The sequence below is a fragment of the Dermacentor albipictus genome, unplaced genomic scaffold (genome assembly GCF_038994185.2).
Source record: "Dermacentor albipictus isolate Rhodes 1998 colony unplaced genomic scaffold, USDA_Dalb.pri_finalv2 scaffold_11, whole genome shotgun sequence".
In the NCBI taxonomy this organism is placed as follows: Eukaryota; Metazoa; Arthropoda; class Arachnida; order Ixodida; family Ixodidae; genus Dermacentor; species Dermacentor albipictus.
Genome location: NW_027225565.1, coordinates 4640286 through 4667991, shown reverse-complemented (window position 1 = coordinate 4667991; position 27706 = coordinate 4640286). Strand labels below are relative to the sequence as shown.

At 46.8% G+C, this 27706-nt stretch overlaps 1 protein-coding gene across 6 annotated transcripts; it reads right to left on the bottom strand.

The window, feature by feature from the left end:
- Nucleotides 1-647: 647 nt before the first annotated feature.
- On the bottom strand, nt 648-26118 carry LOC139051255 (uncharacterized). Of its 6 annotated transcripts, XM_070528255.1 has the most exons (8): nt 25908-26118; nt 25804-25848; nt 22343-22607; nt 6129-6479; nt 3848-4201; nt 2874-3002; nt 2645-2744; nt 648-1005 (listed from the first exon to the last, which is right to left on the bottom strand). In XM_070528255.1, the coding sequence occupies exons 1-8, from the start codon at nt 25943-25945 to the stop codon at nt 923-925; spliced, it is 1365 nt and encodes a 454-aa protein (XP_070384356.1). In that variant the 5' UTR covers nt 25946-26118; the 3' UTR covers nt 648-922. The 6 variants fall into 6 exon arrangements, with proteins under 6 accessions (XP_070384356.1, XP_070384355.1, XP_070384352.1 ...); XM_070528254.1 differs by having other exon boundaries at nt 2645-3002; nt 25904-26118; XM_070528251.1 differs by having other exon boundaries at nt 2645-3002.
- Between the last annotated feature and the right edge of the window lie 1588 nt (nt 26119-27706).

Here is a 27706-nt window from a genome sequence, read left to right as displayed (position 1 = left end):
ATGCCACGCCGATTTTAAGGCTGCGGTCAGTGCGGGCCGAAATATAAGATGGAGGGGCAGGAAGGGTTTTGTTTAAAAGGGGGTTCAAGTGAAAAACTTTGCGAAGAAGGGAGAGACGGGAAGATTTGCGGCGTGACAAAAGATCAGGTAAGTTAAGAGTTCGTTTCATAGAAGAGATACTTGCATAGCGAGAATAATTGGATAAGACAAAGCGCGCACTGCGGTTTTGAATACTTTCAAGAGTAGAAACTAATGAAGGCTGAGTTGGATCCCAAATGGTTGAAGCATACTCCAATTTGGAGCAAACTAAAGTTTTGTAAAGAGTTAGCTTGAGGGAAAAAGGGGCAGAGCTAAAATTACGGCGCAAGTAACCGAGCATGCGGTTAGCGTTTTTAGTAACATAGTCAATATGGGAGTGCCAAGAAAGGTTATTTGATATGTGAAGGCCGAGATACTTGTAAGAGGTAACTGACGTCACAGGTGCATCATTAATAAAGTATGTGTGCGTGGTAGTGTGATGAGATATACGCATGGCCTTGCATTTATTTGAATTTAGTTGCATGCACCAATTAGAACATCACTTTTATTTACACCACACTTATTACTTCACCACACTTAAAAACTGGTACTGTACATAAAAATTCGTAAGGTAAGTCGCACTTTATTATTCTTCACGTTTAAAATTTCATATAAATAAATTTCTTACACAAAAAAGAATTTGTTATAATATCCAAAAACATTCGCTATATTGTCCCACACAACTAACAAGCATAAACGGCTCTTCTCATTATGCAGCCGTGGTCAGGGAGCTGGCTCGTGCAAGACGGCAGGAACTTGATTTTTTGGGTGCACACACACACTCCCTGATGCAGGAAGGTTCCGACAAGGGCGTTCAGCATAGTGTCCCGAGCCGAATGCAGATTCAGCGTGTACGACAGCTTGTCCAGGTTGTCGCCCCTGAAGGAAGCATGAATGGCGAATTTGGTGTTGAACTGTCGCAGGATCCTGTTCTCGAAGTAAACATGTGGAGCGGCAGAATGCAATTCAGAGTTTTACTGCAGTATATTTGAAGCACATGTGCAATGCTGTAATGGAGCAGGCCCAAAGCAGCTGCAAGAAAACTGCAGAGAAGGGCTTTGTGCATTACGTACGCACACTAACTACCTTGGGTGTCTTGCGTAGCCAGTGTAACAACATAACTGCACCCAGGCCAGCCACTTCAATAAGAACTTGCCTTTCCTACTTGCGCTTCGTGACAGCCAGAAACAAATGATAAAATCGACTTTTGCTTAGCTTTAATTACTGACTTTAAGGACAAAATATTAGTAATCTTGCATTGTTTTTGAGATTGGCTATTCCTTGTGACACTGTAGGCATAGCTCTGGCAAAATACGAGCTTGGAAACTTGGGAACATCCTTATTCTCTGCACAAGAATAACCTTGTGCACTTAATTTTCTATACCAACGAAATTTGGCATATATACACTTCAAGATATGTAGAATACCGATATCTCTTTGAAAGTGCAATATCTCTCAACATTAGTCCTGAAAGAACAAGGTTATACTTCATGGGACTGTGAAAAAATTTAGTTGAAGTGTACTGACCTTTTTTTGCATAGTTCCACTAGTAATTGTACATGCTGTTTGGATAGATATTGGCACTTTGCAGTCTACCAAGAGGTAAATAAACTACAGCAGGATGCTTTTTGTGAAAGATTAACATTCAACAAAGTGCCCACAAAGATCACTATAGTTTGACGTCGTGTAGGACATAAAAAATGTAGCAGCTAGACGAAAACTAATGGCATATTCTAAATCTTCTCGAAAAACTCTCTAATCGGCAAAATTTTCAAGCCTCTAGCACAAATAATAAAATTGTTCAAGTAGCATCTCCCCTAAGCCTATACTGCCTACACACAAATGGTGTGGATGTGAATCAGACTCTGGATAGTTACATAGCGCGTAATGGCTATTAACATGCAATTGTGCAAGTATACATTTTTTTCCCTTTATTCTTCTGCGTTGGGGTTGGGACGGTTTTATGGGAGATTCATGGCCCTGCCGGTACGATTGGATGAATTGGCGAGTATGTCTTAGGCATAATGAAGGGTGCCTCCCATTGCTGTGAAAGTGTTTTGATTTCCATCTATGAGATGGCACAAGAGATTGATGCCAAGAGTTATCTTAAGCCTGCTCAACAGCTACGTCACGTGAATCTGTGCGAACCGCAAAAACACCTCAAAATCTGCTTGTTGTCAGCCAAGTAAATTTATTACCATCACCAGTCAACAATTAAGTCAGTAAGCAATCTGAATTTTTAGACATTTTGTGTATGAACTATATTTCACTTGTTTTGAGACACTTTAGGACACCCTTGAGAGGACTGTCTATTCAGCCGAATTTCATGCAGAATGATAGCAATTTTTTTCATTAAACTTACACCTTACATATTCTGTCCATCGAAATCTAACACTAAAAATGCTCTCGCATTTCTTATTGCATAGTCACGAGACATGGCTGGCAGTAAGTTCTAACAATAGTACCTCCCATGCGCTTACTGTTTAAATCATGTAAATGTGAACGTATACACAGCTGGTGCCGTGCCTGCTGCTAGAAAGGACTCCGCGGCGCTGAATCTACACACCTGTGCGGGACGTAAAATGAGCCGGCCTGGTGTGACAAACACGCTGCGTAGGAGGCTGGTGCCACGGGCCAGCTGTGGGGGCTTCTCGTCGTGGAACAGGCTGCAGGCGGGATAGAAGGCGCGTGAAAACACCACGCAATGGCCTGCATCGATGCTGGATGCAGCTCGGGCTGAGCGCCCGCTCCACCACTAACGGCTCCTTTTCAGATCGCCTGTCGATCTCCCTCACCAGCTTGTCAAATTCCGACTCGGACATGAGGACCATCTGGTAAAGGGCATCAAAGGTGATGTGGAGGGCCGCCTTGAATGCGTAGGCACAGGGAAATGGCAGAGTCCTCTCCATCGTCTCGACCCGCTCCTAGAAGATTGTGAACAGCAGGACCACCCGTTTCTTTTATTGCAAAAGCAATGATACAGACACTCTAGCTGCAATAATAGTGTTGACGTCTTGTTGAACAGTGTTGAATGCAAGCGTACACCCACACACACACACACGCACTGTTCCATCAACCTGCAGCATACTTTAGGCAGGCAGCGGAAGAAGGCCGAACTGGTGCTCCCAAATTCTGGCTTTCCTTGTTTGCAAGCAAACATGCACCATACATACATAAAATTGCTTTCTCCTCACTGCGCATGCTTTTTACACTACTGAGTTTCTGTGGCTTACACGCATTATGTTAACACACATTATATTGCACATTCACCGTACATTGTGTTTACTCACGCTAAGAAATAGCATTGTTAAAAATATATCAGCACCCGTTACTCTCCCTTCAATGTGATTTGTCAAGATAGCTGCACTCCCACAATTGCTCCAATAAATTCCGTGCCAACGATGAGTCTCACTAGTCCAGCGATTTCCTTTGATCAATCGACTGCCACAGAGTTGTTTTAGTAGCCACTTGATTATTTTGATGAGAATGCTGCACCAGGGAATGGTACCAGGTTTTCAGAACAAAAATTTTTCGTGGGCATGGTTGACTGAAATGTACAGCATGTCCAGGTTGCGTTTAATGTATGCAAGGTGGCCAATACTATTCTAAAGCTGTGTATTCATAATGCGACAACGGTTCGTAATAAGAACCGACTAGAGAAGCCATTACACCTAAGCTGTCTCAACCCGAAGAGGCTGCAACCACGTTCACAACCATGTTTGCAGCGATAGTATTGTTACCTACATTAGGAACACTGCAGCACCCATACCTGAACCTTGTGGGTCCACCGGACCGCTGCACTGTCGGGGCAGTAGGTTCGAATGGGTGCGTAGCAGATGAGGGCCCCATGGGAGCACCACTGCGAGAGCCTCCGAACCACGCACCTCGCGAGGGATCGGTCCCGTATGACCAGCTTGAGGAAGAGGCCTCTGCAGAGGGAGGCCGTATACACGGCACCGCCGATGCAGTTGCACCCAACGGCAAGGTAGCGCTCCCAGCGGAGCAGAGCCCCTGCGCTGCCGGGCCTCGATGGAATGTCGTTCACGACTTCGCTCATCAGCATCCCCGGTATCTTGAGGTGAAGGTAGAGCTCGACAAAGCGGTTCCTCTCGTTGATCGGCACCTGAAATGTCATGTACAGGGGTAACACCACTCCCGAGACATGCCAGCGAGTTACATCGTAAAATGCCGTGTCAATGAACTGCCTCTCCTCTTGCTAACCATTTCTGGTCCAATAATTCCTGCAGAAGTCATTGTTTAGCAAAAAAAATCCAACACCGAGAAAAGCAAACAAACTGTCTCAAAGCTAATTAAATAATAAGGTCTGCATTCCTACAACTTCACAAATATGCGTCATTCCTACTGCAAAGGGGCACTGAAACACTTATCAAAATAATCATAGTACGGCTTCAGTATTAAAAGACGTCTCAAGAATCTCATGCCGCGTTATCCAACTGATATGTGGCTTTGTTTTTCAGTGTCTGCTAGCATGCTGGAAGCTACATATGGGAGAAGCCAAGGGGGGAGGGGGGAAGTCCTGTCCAAAAGTTGAGTGTCTCAGCAGCATAAGGGCTTGTCGCAACGTTCCGTGGCAGCTCCAGTAGTCTGCACTACACAGCATGCCGCAGCTCTCTTGAAATCCACACACAGCAGATGCAGCTGCGTACAGCTGTTGTGTGTAGATTGGCACTGCAAAGATGAAATTTATTTTCTGTCTCTCTGCAATTTCAGACATATATGTTTCCATGTATTAAGCTCCAAATTAGTGATTATGTATTATTGAGAATGTTCTCACAATCACGAAATCGGGCCAACAGCTGTAGGTGGGTCCAGCTGCTTGCAGTGACTGTGCACGAAGACATTGTGGCAGCAAAAGCAAGTGATTTTACACTGTTTTTCACAAGACATTGTGAATTCCCTGCTGCATGCAGTGCGACAGTATATGGCCAACGTGTACAGGAGCCTCCTGTACAGGTCAGCAACGTTTTCTTAGTATGTCCAGGAATTGTTTTAGGGCCTCTTTATACATTGCTTCTTTTTGAATGGCCGTTGATCCAGTAGGATATAACTTGCCAAGGTAAGCTTTCCTATAGTTTTACTTTGCTGTCATTGTGTTGATGCCAGAACAGATAGAATTTGTTCTTTGTTGAATTCACTGAAATGTGTAACATTATTTCTCTTCAACGCGAAAGTTTCAGTTGATTTTCCTCGCGACAGGAGCATCTCTCTGCTTGTTGATGTACTTCCTGTCGAAACGTTTATGTTGATTTTGTTACATTATGCGACAGCTTGTACACCTTATGGCATACATTTTCTTATCTACAACATTACAGCAAGATCAAACTGTTGCTCCTCTTGCAAGCAAAATATGTGCATGCCTGCTTAATAAATTAATTTTAATTAATTACATAAAACTGAATTTTAGGAATTTTTGCAGACAACAGTCAGGAAGAGAGAGCACTATATATTTTTGAAAGAGCTTGCCCTAAGAACACACCTCTTCCAGCACGCATAAGCACTTTACAAGATTATTTACTTTTAGGCATAGCTCACAAGCCAAAAAACTTTTTTCGCAGGAAATACTGACTGACAGCAAAGCATTGTTTTAGGATCACCGTGGCCTTTTCGATGACTCTGGTGTTGCAAATTTTTCCTGCTTTGGGAACTCATCGCCCTGAATCAGTTTGAAAATAGTATTCCACACTTGCATTTCTTCACCATCACAAACTCCCAGCGAAAGGCTCGAGGACCTACCAGCAAAAATTCTTCGCTTCTAAAATTTTAAAATGCACCCAAATTTGTAACCTTCATGAAATATTAGAGAGAGCTAGCAGGTGCACTTGCTGATTTGTACACTGTACATTTATTTCTTTATGTATGTGATTATTTCTTACATTCCACGCTTGTTAAATTTAAGCTCGAGTGTACCCAAGTTCTGAATTTTGCCCTCATTAGGATGCAGGGGCTGTGGCCGCCAATCGAGCCCACAGCCTAGCCCTCTCAGTAGCATGATGCCGTGACCACCAATACACTAGGCTGAAAGTACGCACCTTGAGGATGTTGAGATAGGGCACGACAAATCGATACTCGGTGATTCGATCTTCGCAGCCACTATGGTGGTTGAGGTGCAGATCAACGTGTAGGGTGCGCTGGTCGTGCTGAAAGGTTGCGCGCACCCAATAGTTGCGGTGGCCATGAAGGACAGACGCGAAGAACGTATGGTGCTGAATGTACGCCGCAAGCTTCACCAGCGTGCCAATGGAGAGTGACAAGAGCCTCAAGTCCCGATCCACAGGATGTGTGGCCAACTGAAAGGCCTCGAGGGGGCTTGGCACCAGCCACTGGAACAGTGCCTTGTCCCACCCCTCGTCCCGGCTGGCATTGCACCACGCGCGACCAACCTTGAACGAATGAACAGAATTACATATTGAAAATTGATTATAATTCTGGGATTCCATGTGACAAAACTGCATTTTGGAGTAATTTTTTTTTACCAGCTGCATGTAAATTTAGGTACAGAACCTCTTTTTTTCTTTTTCTTTCTGCCACCATTCAAATGTTGGCCACTGCAACTATGAATCAAGACCATGACCTCGTTTCCAGGAGAGCAATGTTCAACCATTAAGGCACCACGGCAGATGAATCAGTGCTTTTTATTAGTCTTAGGGTAGGAATCCAGGACCAAAAAAAAACTACAAAATGGTCACTTGAGGACATGCGGGACACAGAAAATGCACATCATACAGGGGCAGCCTACACGCACTGTATGCCAGCATGCAAGAAAAAAATAGCATCTAAGCCATTAAGGGCACAAGACACCATATGAAATGTATGGAGATGAAAGATCTATGACAAGATTGCACACGATAAGAATGTAAACAAACTGAACATTAAAAAAACAGCATCATAATGGATTCCCCTGGTAAAGTATTTAACAGAAGTTGGAGGCAAAGTATAAGCATTATGGGAGGCACAATATTTAATCAATGTTGCAGGCAGTGGATATTGTACGGTCTGTTTGTCGTAGCTAACCATAAACCTTCATAGGGAGGAAGGAAAACGATAATGCTTCCAAGAGAAGCCTTTGGCAGCATGTCAGTACATGCATTAGCATTTATGGAATACTGTATTACTGGGCACATGGGCCGTGCTCTACTTCTGGCCAGCAATGAAGCCTGTTGATGGTGTTTTGGCATTGATGGCCAGAATGAATGTTTCAATCCGAAGTAGCCGAACGCATCTTTGTGCTTTGATGCCACTTCGTGTCAACAAAATACGTAATAAATAGAAATGTCAATACTGTATTTTAATACTTTGTGTGCGCAAAAAAGAAACACACAAAGTGGCTTACTTTAATTGCAAAAAATAAGCCTGACTATAGTTTCTTCTGCGTAGGCCAAGCTTCTCGGGAGGCTGCTAAGTTGCCATCTCATATGGATGGCAAAATAGCCAGCATTGTTATCAGCTGCGACACTGCCCTCACAGAGTTGTCTGCTTTGTCGGCTTCGTCTTGTACGAACACAAGGTCCAGGGCTAATATTTAATAGGCTAGAAGTAAGCCACGCTGACGACACTTCACATGCCAACGGCTTCCGAACTGTCTGCGTCGGCGGTCCGGCTAGCAGAAGGCCCACTACAGCCTGAAGCTGATCAAGACTTAAAAAATGGCTCTTATCTGCTTTGCTGTTCATTTAGCTGTAAATTATGAGTATTGGGACTCAGCCACAGATGTAAACAGCGGTGATGGTAATACAGTCGAACCCAGTTATAACAATATTCAAGTGCCACGAAAATTACATTGTTATAACCGTGGTATAAAGTTTGTAAACAGGCATAAGGTGCCTCAGACAGGCTGGCCAACGTTTCGATAGGAGGACCTATCTTCGTCCTCCTATCGAAACGTTGGCCAGCCTGTCTGAGGCACCTTATCCCTGTTTATAAACTTTATACCACAGTGTGCTATTCCATCTGTCAGCCCCTTTTTTGATTTTGGATTGTTATAACCGGTAATTGTTACAACCGGGTTGCATGAAAAAATCAAAATAGGGCGATGGCAGAGCTGATATGAGAAAACTATATAGGCAGGGATGCCAGTGCCCTTCACCAACACCTTCCTCCGACAGGCTGCTGATTGCGTTCGCTTGTTTGCCTGCTTCCTTGGCGCTCCGATCGCATGTAACAAGCCACGGCTGTCGCCGTTAAAGAATGGCACTGCTTTAACAACAGCAAAGAGGTGTCACAGGAGGGTGGCAAGCAATATGCGAGCACTGCCGAGGCATCACTTCAGTGGCCCCAAAAGGACCCTTTTAAAATTTTGACAGAGCAGCCTATCAGCTTGAGAAATCCAGAAGAAATGCTGAGGAGAGATCGCCACAAGCATCTCACCCTGTACTTGTCACTGGCTTGCAAGAGAAAAGCTTATGTCTGTCGGCTATGCATGCTTTAGGTGAAGCTTGCCGACATCCTTCTCCAAGGTATCCAAGTGCTTCACGTAGTGCAGCAGAAAGTTCCTTGTGAAAACAAAGTCCCGGAGGGGACTGAATCATGCCGGGCCTTCTGTGAGGACAACGTTGAGGCAGCCTGCCCTACCTCATCATCGCTGCCATTGTCGCCGTCGCTATCCGATGAGAGTACGTTCGCGACGATTGCTCATCAGTTAGAAGCACTTAGTTTCCAAATGTATAGCTGTGCACTTTCTTTTCACCGGCAACGACGTGCATTGGAAATGATCAGCAGGTGGATCAGCCATGTTGTGTTTTGGTGGCAAGTCAAGCAAAGTTGAGAAACAGCGTGGCCAGGAACAACTTCGACACAACCAATAAAAACTAACGTAAGCGATTAAGCTTTTTTTTTAATTATTGGGTTTTAGGTGCCAAGAGCACTTTCTCATTATGAGGCACGCCGTAGTGGGGGACTCCGGAAATTTTGACCACCTGAGGTTCTTTAACGTGCGCCTAAATCTAAATACACTGCGTGTTTTCGCATTTCGCCCCCATCGAAATGCAGCCGCCGTGGCCGGAATCCGATCCCGCGACCTCGTGCTCAGCATCCCAACACCATAGCCACTCAGCAACCACGGCGGGTAACCTGTTCGCAGTACTGCACTGAATGAGGAGCCTGCGAGCAACATGCGAGCAATCTGCTTGCAGCGCAGTTGGCGCAGTCCATTTGTGTTTCAGAGGGTGAGGCGGCGTAGAGCTATGGACGCAGCCCATTCATGTTCGGAGGGGTGGAAGGGCGACGGGAGAGAGCCGCGCGGAGATGGTTAGAAAATGAGTGCGCAGCGGTTGTTGGAACAGCGGCCCGTCGTGCAGGGGCTTGGATTTCTCGTTTTCTTTCTTTTCTTTTCAAGTATTTCGCATTTCACTACCTTTTTATTTGGACACCCAGCAGCCAGACTTCATCCATATACCGATAATGCAGCATCGGGGCATTGTAGTAAGTGGGTTATTTCACCATGGAAAACACACAAAAGTCGACTTTGCAGTAGCTTCTCATTGCTATAATCGATATATTGTTAAATCCGATATCGTTATAAGTGCGTTCAACTGTACCATGACATGGTGCAGGCCACAGAGCTATTATTATAGTGACCAACCATGTTTCACTTTGCTGCTGGCTCTGAGCAGCAGCCAGTGTGATGGTCCACATTCGTTTCATCTTACTCTAACAAGGACACATGGTTAAGACAATCCCATTTCTAGAGTATGTGTTGTGGTTGGGCAAAGTGCAACAAGGTAATGCTACACCAGTGTTGCTATTGCCCTCCATGTCTTTGGTAACCCAGTATACCATGAAGGGTAATACACAGGCATGGATGATTTAAAGCTCTCCTTTGTTGTTTTTTCAGCTGCTGCACAGTACAACACCGGACCACTGAAATCTGCTGTACATTCACAGAAACAGCTGCAGGTACATCAAAGGGAGACACCAATCAGCCACACCAGATAATCAGTTTAGAGTGGTAGTCTTAATATGCTCATTTTCATTTGTTAAGAATAAAGAGGTCAATTATCAATTATTACTGGAGAAAATGACAGCCATACATCTCACATTAAATGAGAGCAATTTTTTGGCTACCCTACCCCTGCTGTTTTGTCTATCTGGCGTCAATATTATGACTGCGCAAAGAGAATTTAAAACATCTAGATCCTGTGAGGAATACACTAAAATAAATTCTGGGGTTCTACGTGCCAAAACTAAAATTGAATTATGAGGCAAACTGTAGAGGAGAGCCGCACATTAACGGCCGTTTTTGCAGATGCTCTACAGCCGCGCTCAACAAATTAAAGTTTGTCCGTGCAATAAGGCTGGTTTCTCTGGTTATACTTTGTGCCAGGGGCGTAGGCAGGGAGGGGGGGCTTATGGAGTTTCAGCCCACCCCGTTTTTTCGTACTGTCCATGCACCAGCGACCAAAATAATCCCCGGTGCCTGAAATCATTCTGGATTTTGACAAGACTGTCTTTTTCCCGCTCGAAAAGACATTGCAAACTCTGCCTGGATTTCGCGGCAACGCCCATGCACCAGGAGCCGCATAACGCAAGGAGCCCCAGCCGAGCACAAAGTTTCAAGGGCGTTTTTATGGCGAGCAGGCTCGTCGCGTCATCTCGCTGAGGCCACGGTGTCTATGGAGCGCATGGATTTCAATACCGAAACTTTACGGACATAAAGTTCTCAAAACTTTTCATGCGAAAGGTGCATTGACATTCCTAAGGTCGTGCTTTAGTTTTTCAATTCCGGAATTTTGTGGGCTTAATGTTGGTGTAAACATTTGACTCAAAAGGTCATTGATTTTTCTAAAGTCATGCAACGGAACATACAACAAGACAAGCCAAATCAACACACTATCAAGACAAGTTGGCAAAGCATGCAACGAGGTCAGATGAGACGAAGTGTTGTGGTGGTTCATTTGTGCCGTCATATAACAGAAAAAAATAAAATTTGTTCACCTGTGCCGAAGCATCAATGACAAGACACTAAAGCCAGCAAATGTAACTACGTTCTATTTATTTTTGCACTTCGACTTTTATTCACGAGGACACATTGGGCCTCTTCAATTTTATTGTTCTCGCTACCTGCAGGCTGCCAGAGCCAGCGAGAGCACATTTTTTTTTTTTGTGTTGCCCCAATTACTGCACGGTGCACTTCGGTGCACGTTAGTTTTTCTCTGGCCGAGTAGATCCTGGCGTGGCAGTTTTTGGGCACATTCTGGCTAGCAGAAGAGAAAAAGAAACATAGGTCGCTCGCCACCATCTCTGTGGGACTTGACGTATTGCAACGCATTCGCTTTAGTGCAACCTCTCCGGAAAGTCTTGTCTCACCGGTGTAGGATACCGAGCAGTATGCGTATGGTTCTCTTTGGACCAACCGTCTCACGTTTTCTTCGATATTCATTCCGTAGCTACATTAGGTGCCCCAAGTAGGCATTCGATTTTGGCCAATGTGCCGCCAACATGCTTTCCTTTGCATTTCTTCTTTTCAGTGCCCCCCCCCCCCCAAACACACACAGACATTGCTGTGGCGCAACAAACTGTCGCATGGTGAAAGTTCAATTTTGTTACTTCTTCTCTTGCGGAAAGTAATGGGCAACGGGACGTTTCAGTTGCCAGATATTCTTATTATATTGATACATGCATATTGCGTGTTTCTTGTCGCTGATGCACATGGGCGCGCCCCAACAAAAACGACGAATGCTCTCTGGCTCTCCAGTTGTCGGCTGAACTGGCCTGTACTGCAGTTACCTTTTGTAAGAATACCTTGTAAATAGTCTCGAGTCTTAATCCTCTGTTCGTGTACCGTTTTGGTGGAGGGTGCCATTCCCTGTCCTCGCCACAGAGCTCCGCAGCGACCGAACCATCCTGCTTTCCGCCATGGCTCCTGGTGACGACACCTCATCTCCTACTCCTGCAACCCCAACAACATACGTTACCGCTACCAATCTCCACATTCCTGGCATATTCTCTAGGCCAAGATAATGTAGATGTTGAGAATTGGCTCAACCTGTATGAGTGTGTTACCCAAAACAACCGCTGGGACCCTACCATTATGCTAGCCAATGTCCTATCCTACTTAGGCGGAACTCCTCGTGTGCGGTTCCGGACACACGAGGACGAGATCTCTAGCTGGGATGCTTTCAAGGAGAAGCTTGTCGACCTCTTTGGCAATCCCACCGGTCGGCAGCTGGCTGCTAGAAAAGAGCTTGCTACCCAAGTTCAGTCTTCTACTGAATCGTATGTCTCATACATACAAGACATGCTCGCTCTCTGCCGGAAAGTCGACAAGAAAATGGCCAAGGTTGACAAAATCGGCCCAGTACTCAAAGGAATCGCGGAAGACGCCTTCAACTTGTTGGTCTTCAACAATGTGTCCACCACTGACGTCATTGTCAAGGAATGCCGCCGCTTTGAACTCGCCAAAAGCCGCCGCGTCATTCCACAGTTCTCATGGCTTCTTAACACAGCTGTGACGTCGTCGTGCGTTGACCTTGCCACTTGACCACCCTTAAATGAGCACATCACACGTATTGTTCGCCGCGAACTCAAGGCTACCAGTCCCGCACCGTTCCATTCACGCCCACTTGAACCCACCATTGACCAACCAACCCCAGCGATCTCTCTCATTCCGGCAGTTGCACGGCAAGAATTTGCACACCTAGGTTTTCCTGCTGCCTGCTCTGTCTCCCAACCTGAAGCCCGACCAGTGCCGACTGCTTCGCCTCACGGCGATCTGTATTCCCCTCCCAGATACCACAACCCTACCGAGTGGAGAACTCCGAACGACAAGCCCATTTGCTTCCGTTGCCTCCGCATTGGCCACGTTGCTCGCCACTGCCGCACCTCCTGGACGTTGCCGTATTTGAGCTCCTTTTCCCTGTATCCTCGCCCCCATATGCTGACCTGCGCCGTTACTCGCCTCGCCGCATGCCTCCTACCTCAGATGTATCCGATGATGTCAGTCATCCTGCTCGCTCGCCGCCACCTCAGCACCGTCAACCCCTGTTGCCCTAGACACCCCACTATTCATCGCCAACCAATTACGAACCATCCCGGACGGAAAACTAGACCATGCAGCTCCTGGAGGCAGTGCTGCATTATCTTCGTCGTGTCGAAATCCTCCATTGACGCTCCCAACGAACCAGAAGTTACTTGATGTTAAGGTCGACGGTGTCCCTTTGACGGTGTTAATAGATATTGGAGCCCAGGTGTCCATAATGAGTTGTAACCTCCGTCGTTGACTGCGGAAAGTTCTCACGCCTCCTACTCCTCGAGCCGTACGCGTGGCCGATGGCAGCGCTGTTGACGTTACTGGAATGTGTACTTCTCGTATAAGTATCGCCAGCTGCCACATTCCTGTTCCTTTTACAGTGCTGACCAATTCTCCCCATGACCTAATCCTCAGACTCGACTTTCTTATGGCGCATTCAGCTTTGATCGACTGTTCTGCCGCTACCCTTTGCCTCCAACTTTCTCTAATCGCGCATATTCGTGCTGAACTGCTTAACTTTAGTACGGCCGCCTTCGTCCCCGTGCCGCCTAAATCCTTGACTTTCGTCGATTTGCTATAATCTTTTCCTGCGCCCGATGGTGATTACGTCGCCACACCTGTTCCTGATGTCCTTTTTGATATGAAGTGCTGTGCCACACGTGTCAAACATGATTAGTTCTTTTTATGTTACATCATAGGCAAGCAGCCTATATATCTAGTTTGCTGTCACTGAAATAAAGAGTGCGGTACGTGCTCTTGGATCGTCTCCGTCACTCTGCCACCCGCCACAACACTTTTGAGGTGCAATATTGTTTTGGAAGGATGAAAAAATGCAGACGAAGAAGATTGCGAGACGCTGGCTGCTGCGTGTTGTTGGTGGTCAGCCATCTTGTCTACGCCGACTCATCCTGTATATATATTGTAAATACAGAACGGAGCTCCGCAGTGGATGTCGCATGACCGTTTGCATCATGAATGACGGTGAGCACACGTTATCAATGTCGTTTCTGCCTCCAACGTCCCCGTCGCCACCTACGTCGCTGTCGCCTTCGGTTGAGGCTGTGCAACCCAAGGATCCTGGAACTTTCTGCGGGACCGATGGCGCCGATGCTGAAGAGTGGGTGGCTATGTATGAACGCGTGAGTGGAATGAACAGACGGGACCCTACACCTATGCTAGCCAACCTGTTGTTCCACCTACAAGGTAGGGCAAAGGTGTGGTACGAAAACCACGAACAGGAGCTCACCAGCTGAGACCAATGCAAAGAGCAAACCAATGGCAAACCAGCCGGCCGTAACATTGCCGCAAAGCAGGAACTGGCCTCCCGTGCCCAATACCCCATGGAGATCTATGAATCGTACATCCAGGACGTGCTGGCACTTTGTCGTAAAGCCGATTGCGACTTGACAGAAGTTGAAAAGCTCAGGCATGTGCTTAAGGGCATTGCTGACGATGGCTTTATCTGCTCATATGCAAAAGCTGTTCTACAGTTGATGCCACCATTAAAGAGTGCCGCCAATTTCAGCAGGCAAAAAGCCAATGCGTCTCGCAACTATTCACCAGACTTCCCAATACTGCCGCAACCTCCACTTATGAAGATCAACCCGCACAGCAACAAGCGTCCCAATCAGAGGAGGTGGTGCGAATCGTTCGACGTGAACTGGATGCGAGGGCACATACAGCTTCCTGTTCGCGTAGCCCTGATGCTACCACTTTTTTGGTTCCCCTTGTACAAGCCATCGTCGCCGCGTGGGCACTAGTCGCGCTCACCGCAAACATGTCGCCCATCTTCCCGTTTGCCGCAGCCACATCGCCTTTCGTCCCCTGCGGCTTTTGGCCGCAACTTTTCGGAAAACTAAGAAATGCAGCCCTCTGAGGTGGTGCTGCATTGCCTACTATTGCAGCAAATCCTCTGTCAGTGCCCATAAGGAAAAGCGTAATTGACGTTAAAAGAGACAGCATACCTATCCAAGCACTCATCGACACTGGAGCGCACGTTTCTGTGATGAGTGCATGATTACGTAGACGTTTAAAGAAGGTCCTCACCCAAGCAGCTACCAGAGTACTTTGTATGGCCGACGGCAGCGTGTTGGTTGTTCTTGGAATGTGTACTGCGCGTTTAAGTATAGCCGGCCACCCTACTTCTGTTCTGTTTGCTGTGATCGACAACTGCCCTCATGACATTATCCTTGGATTGGACTTTTTGTCGACTCATTCTGCTCTCATAGACTGCGCAACCAGCGTCATTCATTAAAACTGCCTCAACTCGCCGATGCACCGAGCACCGCCCCACCGCACTTGTGCTTGCTTTACGATGTGCGTCTGGCATCCGAGGCAGTTCCTTCCATCACTTTGACCGCTCAGCCACAGGTTCCTGATGCTGAATATGTGCTTCGCCCCATCGTTGACGTGCTTTTGAACCGGAATGTTGTTGCAGCGCATACCCTGGTCACGGTTACTAATAACGACACCATTCTACTGCTTCTGAATTTCAGCCTGTGCCCTCACGTGATTCCGGCCAGCATATTCTTGGCCAGCGTTTCTAGTGGTTCCGAATTTTGCATTGAGAGTCTGAATGCCGAGAGTGGTTTCTTAGCACCAATTGCAGCTCACAGCTCTGGTTCCTTAATGGATGACCTCGCGAAAATGATTGCACCTGACCTCACCTCAGCACAGGCCACGGACATACATCTCCTGCTTGAATTGCACAAAGACATCTTTGATTTCGGCGACCAGCTTTCAGGCCAAACATCTGTCGTTCACCACCGTATAAACACTGTAGACACGAATCCTATTCGTCGGCGTCCCTATCGTGTATCGCATGCTGGACGTCGAGTCATCCAATCTGAAGTGGACAAAATGCTCTGCAAAGGGGTCATCGAGCCATCAGCCAGCCCTTGGTCCTCGCCTGTCGTCCTTGTGAAAAAGAAAGATGGTACCGGGCATTCTTGCGTCGTTTATAGCCACTTAAACAAGATCACGTGCAAAGACGTCTACCCACTACCACGCATCGATGACGACTTGGACTGCTTGCACGGAGCTAAATACTTCTCGTCCATCCATCTTCGATCCGGCTACTGGCAGATTTCAGTTGATGAAATGGACCGCAAGAAGGTGGCCTTCATCACGCCAGCTGGTTTATATCAGTTCAAAGTCATGCCCTTTTACCAATGCAATGCTCCTACGTCATTTGAACGTGTGATGGACTCTCTTCTGCGAGGCTACAAATGGATCACCTGTCTTTGTTACCTTGACAACGTTATTGTTTTCTCTCCCACGTTCGGCAGCCACATTGCCCGACTCGCTACCATTCTTGCAGTCTTCCGAAAAGCTGGCCTCCAACAGAACTCCTCGAAGTGTCGATTCTGGCGCTGTCAGGTTACCGTGTTGGGACACCTGGGGCAGCATAACGTAAAACTATTCCCGTATGTTTTTATTCCAATCTCCTGACGTCAAATTTGCGTAACCGCCGAGGCAAGCATCGGGCGGTCGCAGGGTTTTCTGAACAAACCAATCAAATGCTCCCCTCGTTCATAAGAGGTAACTTTTGCTTGCTTGAAAAACAAATAACACTGCCTGCACTGAGCAGCTTCTCTTATCTAATAGGCTCACAAGAGGCGAGGAGCATGCTCAAGAGGAGAGGGATTCGATGGGGCCGAGCCACTGCACCGAATAGCGATAACCAGATCAAGAGGGTCATGCCGGCGTCTGCGATTGGTCCGCTTTCTCTTACTTAGCTTGCAGTGGCTCGTCGACAATCGCAGCAGCATGCAACGGAAGCTTAAGAATGACGCTAAAACAGATCTTCAGCAAAGGAGAGTTGGCAGAACCGAGGTCGTAAACGTGCCGAAAGTTCTCGAAAAGGTTACTTGGCAACACAAAGAGCTTTATTATATGCGAATAAACCCATGCTCTCCGGCAGGACCAAGTAGCCAGTGCCGGAGCGATCGGCGGCAGCCATCTTTCATTCTTTTAGGAACGGGGCAGCCTGCGGCTATTCAGAAGAAAATTCAGTTTTGTTCGGCATATTAATGCTTCTCTTCACGCGGTAAGCTTCTCTTCACTTTGACGCGGTAAGCTTTTGGGGTTTTGTGACGTCACGTAACAGGCAGGTGAAGTGGGTGCAGCCCAAAAACTTTTGACCAATAGCCGAGGGCTAATGGCAAAAATGCGTCGAATCAGAAATAACTATTTTTACTTTGTGCGGTCAAATTATACATAATCAGTGTGTACACATCATATAAGATGAATAGCTATCCCAGTTTTTGTGACGTTGCGTGACAGACAGGTGAAGGTGGGGTGTTCCAAAAAAGTTTTTCACCAATCGCGGTGCACTGATTGAAGAATTGGAATAGTTTTATGTTATAGCGCCCCTGGTCGACACATCCAGTGTTCAACCAGACCCAGGAAAAGTTCGCACCGTATGCAGTTTGCCTGTGCCACATTCTGCTTCTGACGTGCGCTGCTTCCTACTCCTGTGTTCTAACTTTCGCCGTTTCATCGAAAACTTCGCGGCGGACGTTGCTCGGCCTTTGACAGAACTTCTAAAGAAGAACACGCCATTCTCATGGGACCCGGAGCAGGCTCATGCGCTCACCGCCCTCATCGGTTTTCTGACTACTCCTCCCATACTTGGCCACTTCTATCTACCTGCACTAAATGAAGTTCGCACTGACGCAAACGGCCATGGCATCGGCGCTGTTCTCGTCCAACAACAGAATGGCACCGAGTGCGTGATAGCTTACGCCAGCTGCCTGTTGTCCCTTCTCCCATCCTCCCTTCGTGCCACATATGTTGCAAGTGAGTAAACTCGTGAAGTCATCAATCGTGCTCACATTGGCACGTCAAGTCGGCCGATCTCGTTTATTAGCCTCGCAGCATACACAACAACAGCATTATGAACGGTGCCATCGCGATGTTAAGTTCGTGCCAGGTGCTTGGGTGCTCCTCTGGTCACCATGTCGTCGGGCTGGCCTCTCCCAGAAGCTTCTCTGTCGCTACACAGGGCCTTATGAAGTCCTACGTCAAGTTACCGACGTAAATTACGAGATTTCGCCGCTACAGTTTGATGTATCCGCTAGTCTGACGCCCATTGACGTCATGCATGTTTCGCGGCTGAAGCCATACTTCACTCGCAATTCACTCACTCTTTCACTTACTCTCAATTCACTTCACTCGCCCGCGGTGCTTGTTAAAAAGAAAGATGGCACATGGCGTTTCTGCATAGTTTATCGTTATCTAAACCACATTACCAAGAAACAGGTCTGTCCCTTGCCTTGCATTGACAACGCCCTCGATTGTCTCCACGGTGCCAACTACTTTTCATCAGTAGACCTGCGTTCTGGTTATTGGCAGATTTCTGTGGATGAAAAAGACCAAGAGAAGATCATGTTCGTCACTCCAAATGGTCTATACCAATTCAAAGTTCAGTGATTGGCTGACCTCTTACTGATCTTCTGAGGAAGGATGTGCCATTTATATAGGGCCCCGCTTAAAATGCCGCGTTTACCCACCTCACCAACATTCCCACCACGCCACCTGTATTGGCCCACTTTCAGCCATCCTCTACTACAGAGGTGCGTACCGATGCCAGTGGTCACTGTATCGGAGCTGTCTTAGCCCAGCACCAACAGGGTCAAAATTTCATTATCGCATACGCTAGCCGCCTCACAGCAGCGGAGCACAACTATTCGATTACACATCGTGAATGCCTGGCTCGCGTTTGGGCAGTTTCAAAATTCCGCCCGTACTTGTATGGCACGCACTTCTCCGTAATAAGAGAACACCACGCGCTCTGCTAGCTTTTCTCACTCAAGGATCCTATCGGCCTACTTGGTTCGCTGGGCTCTGCGGCTGCAAGAATATTCCTATACAGTAGTGTACAAGTCAGGCCTATTACATCAAGACGCAGACTATTTATCACACTATCCAGTGGATGAACAACCCGGCGACCCTGAGCCCGATGCTTGCGTTTTCTCCGTTTCTCAGCTGTTACACGTTGCCGACGAGCAACACCGTGATGCCATTTTGTGCGCCATCACTGATGGCTTGGAATCTTTGCCTTCTGATTCGTCCCTTCACCTGTTTGTACTCCGGGATGGTGTATTATACCGCCACAATGTACGCCTCGACGGTCCTGCCCTACTCCTCGTCATTCCTAAGCACCTCCGGTCAGCTCTTCTCGAAGAACTTCACGATATACCAACGGCAGGTCACCTTGACGTTTCCCACACCTACGACCTGATCCGCCGACGCTTCTTTTGGCCAGCACCTTGCCCGCTCCATCCGGAAATACAGTGCGGCGTGCGAAAAATGCCACCGCCGAAAAACACCATCGATGCTCCCTGCTGGGTGCCTTCAACCGCTCGATATTCCTTCGGAGCCGTTCTTTTGTGTTGGCTAGGACTTACTTGGCCCTTTCGCACTATCCCTGTTTGGCAACAAATGTGTCGATGTGGCAACAGATTACACCACGCGCTACGCTATCACCAGAGCGCTTCCAACAAGCTGTGCCACAGATGTCACCAATTTTCTTTCACACGACTCGATTCTGTAGCATGGTGCTGGACGCCAACTGCTCACAGACCGTGGTTGGACATTTCTTTCTCCAGTCATAGCCGACATCCTGAAGTCCCGCTCCACCAAGCACAAGCCGACTACGTCTTACCATCCACAGACTAATGGTCTCACTGAGCATCTGAATCGCACCTTAACAGACATGCTTGCAAAGTATGTCTCGTCCGAACATACTGATTGGGACCTTGCCCTACCTTATGTAACTTTTGCACATAATTCTTCGCGTCACAACATGGCCGGCTATTCCTCGTTCTTTCTGCTGTTCGGACGAGAACCCACATTGGCACTGGATGCATCCCTTCCATGCGCCATAGCAGAGACCAGCGTGTATGCACTCGACGCCATCACCAGGGAACGCCCAAGCACGCGAAATTGCCCACGCTCACCTCCTGATCTCTCAAGACAAGCAACGCACCTGTACCATCGCCAACACAGAGACGTCCACTTTTCACCTAGATCTCTGGTACTCCTATGGTCCCCGACTCGTCACGTTGGCCTGATAGAAAAACTCCTGTCTCGGTACACAGGCCCATATTGCGTGCTGCGGGCCGTGACTCCAGTTACCTACGAAATCACCCCAGTCAGTACCAGTGCCTCATATGCCCGAAATTCCACTGACGTCGTGCATGTCGCACGTCTCAATTCATATTACTCATGTTATCACCGATATTTAGACACCCCGGGATGGTGCTTCTGCAGCAGGGGGTAATGATACATGCATATTGAGTGTTTCTTGTGGCCGATGCACGTGGGCGCCCGGATGAAGACGATGAACGCTCTCTGGCTTTCGAGCTGTCGGCTGAACTGGCCAGCGTTGCAGGTAACTTTTGTAAATATACCTTGTAAATAGTCTCCCCTCTTAACCCTTTGTTCGCGTAACAATTTTATTGCGATAGCAATTATACGAACACTCCAGGTGCATTCCTGCTGTCGCCATCGTCCTCATGTTTCGTATAAAGTCTAAGGGCAATAACAACATGACTGCATGCCGCATGCTGTAAGTGCGAGTGAAAGAGGGTGGGGGTGTGGCATGGGTGAGCCGACGATGGTGGCTCAGTCTTGTGTGCGCAAGGGAGAAAGGCGCGAAGGAAGCACGATACCTTCCATCAAACGCGATACATCAGGTGGAGTGGATGGAGAGTGGGGGAACTTTGGATTCTGTCATCTGTGAATTGGCGATTGCGCAACATGTTTATTTGTCTTGTTTGATACATTACATACCATGACTTTTTCTTAAATAGGTAGATTTATTGGAGACTTATATTATATTTCAATATCTAATTGCGAGGTTTTGTGTATACGTGCAGTGAATTTTGTTGCCGGTGACACTTTTTTGGGCTTTATCAAGCTGTTTCTTCGCATTTGTACATTCCATTGTACCTTTGCATTTCTAATGTACGAGAACGAGTCAAATGAAAGCCAGCCAACCAACCCTGGGCAGTAATGGTTCTGTTCATTATCTATGAAGCATGCGCGTGGCACACAGACATCTTGCTTTTACAAAGGTGGCACGCAGTTGTGAGGATAAAGATTCTTTAATGCTCTCATACAATGGGTTGAACATAATTGCGTGACATAATGGACACTCCGAAAATTGAACAACGTGGTGTCGTCACGTTTTTGACAGGTGCAGGTCTTTCCTAAAAAGAATTTAGATGCCGTATGGCTGCCGGGTACGTTGAACATTGCATTTCATTGGCCACTGTGACGCGTTGGAACAAACGGTTCAAAGAAGAGCGTGAAAGTTGCAAAGACGATTCAAAATCGGGTCCAAGCCACCGTGCAATCACCCCCAACACAATTGCACAGGTTGATGAGCTGATTGTACAATAACGGGGGATAAGCATCGTTGAGCTCGCAGAGCGTGTGAACATCAGTCACGGTTCAGTTCACACCATAATTCCTTAACATCTCGGTTATCGGCTCTTGTGTGCGCAACGGATGCCCAATATTTTCAACCACCCCAAAGATGGAGAAGTTCGGCGCTGCCTTGACTCATCTGATCCGATATTACAATAAGGGTGACGACTTCCATGGGACTTCGTGTCTGGAATTGTGACTGGGAAAGAAACATGGCGCCACTACTGCGAGCCTGAAACACGATGGCAAAGCTTCCAGTGGAAACATTCGAATTCACCAGCCCCAAAGAAAGCAAAGGCCGTCATTTTTACCGGAATGATGTTGTTTACTTTTTTTTTTTTCTATCGTCAGGGGCCCGTACTCACAAAATTTGCTAAACTTAGAGAGACTATCAATTTTTACCGATATTTTGAAATAGCGTGGAAGCATTGATATCAGTTATTTCGGACACAATTTTTGGCACATATGAGTGTATTCTTTTATGAAAAAATACATTTTACTTGCCTTGACAAGTGCGTAGCGTTTAAGAATTTGTTTGCAGCAACTTTGGCAACAGAAATGCAGTTATTATTCATGTATTTGATCCCTCGATAACCCCCCCCCCACCCCCTCGCACGAATTTCTGGCTACGCCACTGCTTTGTGCCCCAACATGGCACCACCAATTTTGCTGTTTACGACGTCTATGTCTCAAGATTCCAGTGTTCCAGAAACAGCAATTTGCGTTACGGACTTCCTATACTACATTTAACGACAATGCTCAGCACAGCTGTTAGATGGTGTCGCACACAAACTGTGTCACAAAGATGATCGCCATTGATCTCTCCAGGCTGTGAACTCTCACCTGCAGGTGCTTCGCAGATGGGCCAAACCAGGTGATGCCGGGCCACTCGATGGTACAGTCCAGCTGGTAGATTGGCTCTTCATAGAAGTTCCTGCTGGGCTCGTGGTATACCTCGCTGAACGAAAATGTTGCGTCGACGTCCAGCAACAGGGCCTGCTCGCTGAAGAAGACTCGGTACTCGTCAAGGTACCTGTCGTGGCTTTCTCTGCGGTCAGACAGGATCCACCATACTTGAAGCTTCAGCTGGTGGCACGTGGCGGGCATGCTGCATAGTATTTAGGAAATTGAATTATGGAATTCATTGCTGCAAAGCTGCACAATGAATTATGAGGGACGCCATAGCAGACGGGGGCACTCTTAGTGAATTTCGACCAGCCGTGGTTCGTTAACACGCATCCAAAGCACACAAGATCAGCCTTTTTGCATTCCGCTCTTCGCCAAAGTTTGACTGTGGGCAGCCGAATGTCCGATTTTATGCTCTGCAGCGGAATGTGACCACTAAGCAACCACGGTGAATGCATTGCATTCGCTCAGTTGTTAGTTCTGGTTCATTCAGGATCTCTCAAGTGTCATGGGGTAACAGGCCAATTCATCTGAAAATCATGGCGAGGACCCACACTAATTCTTAACATTTCAGATTCTGCGTGACTTCCACTGAGGGATAACGGTAGTATTTTGTCCAGTTTTTGAATCAGAAATTATTTTTATTAGCGTTTCAAGGAACATCCACTCATGTCAACAAAATTTTGCATGAAGGCTGGTATGCATCTATGCTATCTGAAACTAGGCTTTCCATGTAGCCTGAAATTTCATTACACCTTTCCCTTACGTAAAGCCTCGTCCTTAAGTTAATGCTTTACAACAAAATTGCAAAACATATGGTCATTACTCGCTGGCTTTACTATTTTGCCAGGCAGTATCTTACCGATATTGGCACCGGGTTTTCTCACATTTTGCAAAGATTTACCTGGATAACTATAGTCTCCTGTGCGAAAATCCTGTCCATGCTTATCAGTAACATTAGGTAACACCCACGGTAGGATGTCACTGAAAGTTATATTCACACCAATGCGTTTACCCGCAGTTTGGAGTTCCTTCCAACTTTCTTAAATACAAGTTGAATACAGGTTTCAGAAACTTAACGAACAATTTAGAGTATTTATCAATATCTACACAATTGCTAAGCAAGCCACATATACCTTTAGAAAACAAGAAGGCTGAGCAGTTTGTGTAATATATTACACAAATGCAAAGATAAAACTATATGATAGAAGAGCAGGGTGTGGGCGTGGTTTTTTTATGAACCAGTTAGAAACAGAACTTATGGGGACAAGACAAAGAAATTTGGGAAGAAATAAAAGCCCAAACAAATAGGGGGTCAAGAAATGGTGGGTTGTGTATTCATAATGAAAAAGCATAACTGCCGCCTGCCGCTGACAGGTGTGATTCGCTTTATACGATTTCAAATATAGCCACTAATATTTGAGTCATGGTTTTCTTTACAAACTGAATAAACTGAGCAAATGTTTGTCGAATTAAAGACAAATAAAAATTTTAAGAGGAACTTTTAGCTCCTGTCCAACTTGGATGCCGCCTAATCAAATACACGTAAAACACAAAAACGCTTTTATGAAACCCCTGGACCAATCTGAATGAAATTTGTTGCTTATGAAAGGACATTAAACTCGAATGACATTAAGCAGAATTTTGGTTTAGAGCCTGAATCATACAGAAATTGCCAGAAATCAGTATTACACACACACTACGCACAAACAATGTTTACAAATCTGCTAGTCTGCATTAAAAACAAGCATCGCTGTTTTGTAAACTGCATCCATTAGAATATCTAAAATGGACAACTCTTATTATATATGAATTTACAGCTTACGTGAATTTATTACAATATACGTTTACAAGGGCTCTGCAGAAGTCCCACTCGCACATTAGTAGTGTTTCTGAGTACAGTATAATACATTAATGCTATCTGCTTTGGATGTATTCATGGGTGTAGTTTACAGACTTGATATCGTTTTTCATTGCCGAGTTAGAGTTGTAACAATTATATTCCCTTTTCAAAATGTTGCGATTTTCAACTAATTTTATTTTTAAAAATCGGCGGCCTACACAGAAGATATGTTGCCCACAGTCACTAACTAGACTTGAATTTATTTCTTTTGCATGTAACAAAAACTTCAAGTTCGGCGTAGCAGCTGCCGAGAAAAACGATTTCTTTATTAATCGCACGCAATTAGAAGTCTCCAAGCGAAAGCGTCATCAGGTATACGTTCGACAAGACGCTTTCGAGTGCGTTAATTCTTGCGGTGCGCTTTAAATCGAGCGCTCGGAACACATTCGAATGGGTTATTCGGAGCACTCGGAGGCACAGAGTACGAAACTCTACGCTCGGAGGCGCCGCTACCTTCTACCTGGGAGCGCGACCGTGCTCCGACAAACTCGGGTCATGTGAGTGGTCACGTATACGTGACAACTCTGATTGCTTGTTCGGCCCCGAGCTCGATCCGCAACGCTGATTTCACAGCCTACATGTTTTGGGGGCAGCTATATTCGCCTCCTCGCCACGGTGATACGGAAAACAAACGAACAATTCACAGCAAGCATGCATATGCGAGTACGCTGCTGCGTACGGGCGGCCCTCGCGTTTGCCAGCCTATAGCGTGCAGTGCGACGACCTGCTACAGTTTCTCAGCAATGTTTCAGGGAATGCCATGCGGGGTACGCGTCGTACGTGATTAACACCAGTAACTCCATCGCTATTCGTTCATTTTTTTTTTAGTTTCTGCCACAAGTCGACTCGGTTTATTCGTAGTTAATTTAAAGTTCTGACTCAATCCGATACGAATAACACGATGTTTCACTTGTCATTTGAAAAATTTGGTATATGCGCAGCCAGGCCACTAGAACGCTCAGCAGCAGACGACGCACGCGGAGGCCTGCACCCTGCCGTCTGCACGCGCTCACGCACCATGTATGGTGAGCATTCGATAGCCCACAACGGAGACGAAATTTGTCAACTCTCGCAAAGAATGTGCGTTACGGCAATATGTTTCAAGTGCCAGCGCTGTGCAAAATATGCAAAATCGTTCTTTTTGCCGACAGCACGTACGGAACCAGTCGGCCTCGACTGAATTGTACAAGGATGGCGGCTCGGGCGAGTTGGTACATATCTATCACAGCAGTGCACGGCATGACAAGATGCATACACGAAAAGAGGACAGCGCTTCTCCCGTCTTTTTCCGTGTCTTTACAGTTTTGCCGTGCGCTAGCCATGCGCGACAAAAATTTAATGGCCAGTGCCTAGGCTAAAACGGGGCACGGGGAATAAAACCCGAGTTAGAATAGGAAGAACAAACCACTGTAGATAATGGACACTGCGACAAGGCACGAAACTGCAAGCTGGCCAAACCTTCACAACTCGGCGAACGTGGGTAGGCCAAGCTTACCTTTCGACGCGCTGCTGCCGCCAACTCGGTGCAAGACAGAACAGCCTGCATTGAAAGCCTCACGTGGAATTATTAGAACGCGATCACGAGAGCGCTCGACTCACGTGCGGCGCGTTCTCCCGAGTTGTCCGTAGCACCACATCCGAGAACCCCTGTCTAAATAAAGACGAGCACGCGAGACGGATGTGGCTCGCCCTTCGCTGTACCATAGAGAAAGAAGTTACTTGCTCTATGCTGACACCATAGTGACCATAGAATAACGAACAACTGCTGCCACTCCGCCAGCCTGGCCGGACTGCCAATCAACGAACGGGAGTAACTAGCGCTGCCATGGCGCTACGTGAGCTGACAGAAACATCACATGAAATACGGTGATGATGATGATGATGATGATGATAATGAACTGATGACAGCGCTGCTGGACAACGAAATACTTAATGTCTGTGACGTGTTTACGGCTGTCATTATCACTTTCGCCACAAGTAGAGCCTTTAGGATCGGCATATTAAATTCAAAGCGTATCGCTATGGAGCCTCCATAGATTATTATTTTTTTTTGTTATGGGAGCGTGTACTTCGACACCACTAGAGTAGAGTGCCTTGAAGGCCTAGAATATACCTGCTATCATGGAGGATGAAAATAATAGGAGGGAGCACACCGCAACGCCAGCAACGCGATTGAATCCTTATGGCGGCCCAACACGTGTAAAAGCGTCAGAGCGCGCGGTAGGTTTTAGTACTCCTGGTTGACTTTTGTTGTTTTTCGATACACATTCGAAACCATTTGAAGCTCTTCAAACAAACAAAAACATGGCTACCATCGCGGCACTTTCGCTTTCTGCCGCGTTCAAGCATGAAACCGCGGCGTTCCACTATGCGTGTCCGTTCGGCGAGCCGCATCTGAGAGAGTGCCTCTCAAGCGTGTCGGAAGTTCAAGGCAAATCTTGCAGGCTTCTCTGAAAGGTGCGCGGCGTTGCTACACTGCTGACTGCTTTTGCGACAAGTGTGCGCTGCGGTTCGTGTTGCAGTAAATTGCGTAGTGATGTCTGTTGTCGTTTCAGAAGCTAAGCCGGCATATCCTTCACTTATATAAAGTGAGGCTAAAAACTGTTTTGTAGGCTGGTCAGTTCTCGTGTGAAGGATTAAGCAAAGCTTAGCTTGAGTTGGAGTGCACCTTTCTCTTTCGCTCGCCGATACATGTTATATGTTTTACCCGCCGTGGTTGCTTAATGGCCATATGGTGTTGGGCTGCTGAGCACGAGTTCGCGGGATCGAATCCCGATCACGGCGGCCGCATTTCGACGGGGGCGAAATGCGAAAGCACCCGTAACGTTAAAGAACTCCGGGTGGCCCAAATTATTCCGGAGTCCTCCACTGCGGCGTGCCTCATGACGAGATCGTGGTTTTAACCCCATAATTTATTGTAATAAGATCGAATGCGTCCGATGACCTACCGCTTGTTCGCAGTACGCGGTGTACGAAGCAGCGCCAGTGCTTGGGAGCGTAGCGGAAACCGCATGCCCGGCCGTATACCCAAGCAACCCTAGGCGACTGCCGATGATTGGCCGATTGTTAGGAAATAGTCGGCAGCTTGGCCACCCGACTTCCGAAAACAGTCGGCCCACTATTATGAGAATAAGAGTTAGTGGAGAATGTGGAAGTAATAGGAAGAATACACGTGGCGGAAGTATTACATTTCCTTTACGAAAAATCGCGAGATTTCAATACTTCGAAAACGGATATGTTTCTAACACTATTACATCGTTCATTATTGCTTTCTTTAATTTTTGTCTAAGTGTATACTATCGAGAAAATAACTATTGAACTGGGAACAAAATTTACTCAAGTGGATATTGCATTAGACAGTTCTCGTAATAGTCATCTGAACTGCGGAAAGGGTAAAG

Coding starts and splice junctions, on each gene's coding strand:
- LOC139051255 (XM_070528251.1), bottom strand. CDS start 25,945: ATGTGGTGCTACGGACAACTCGGGAGAACGCGCCGCAC. Junction 22,608..25,803: donor CGGCAGCAGCGCGTCGAAAG/GTAAGCTTGGCC, acceptor AATACTATGCAG/CATGCCCGCCACGTGCCACC. Junction 6,480..22,342: donor CATCTGCGAAGCACCTGCAG/GTGAGAGTTCAC, acceptor CATTCGTTCAAG/GTTGGTCGCGCGTGGTGCAA.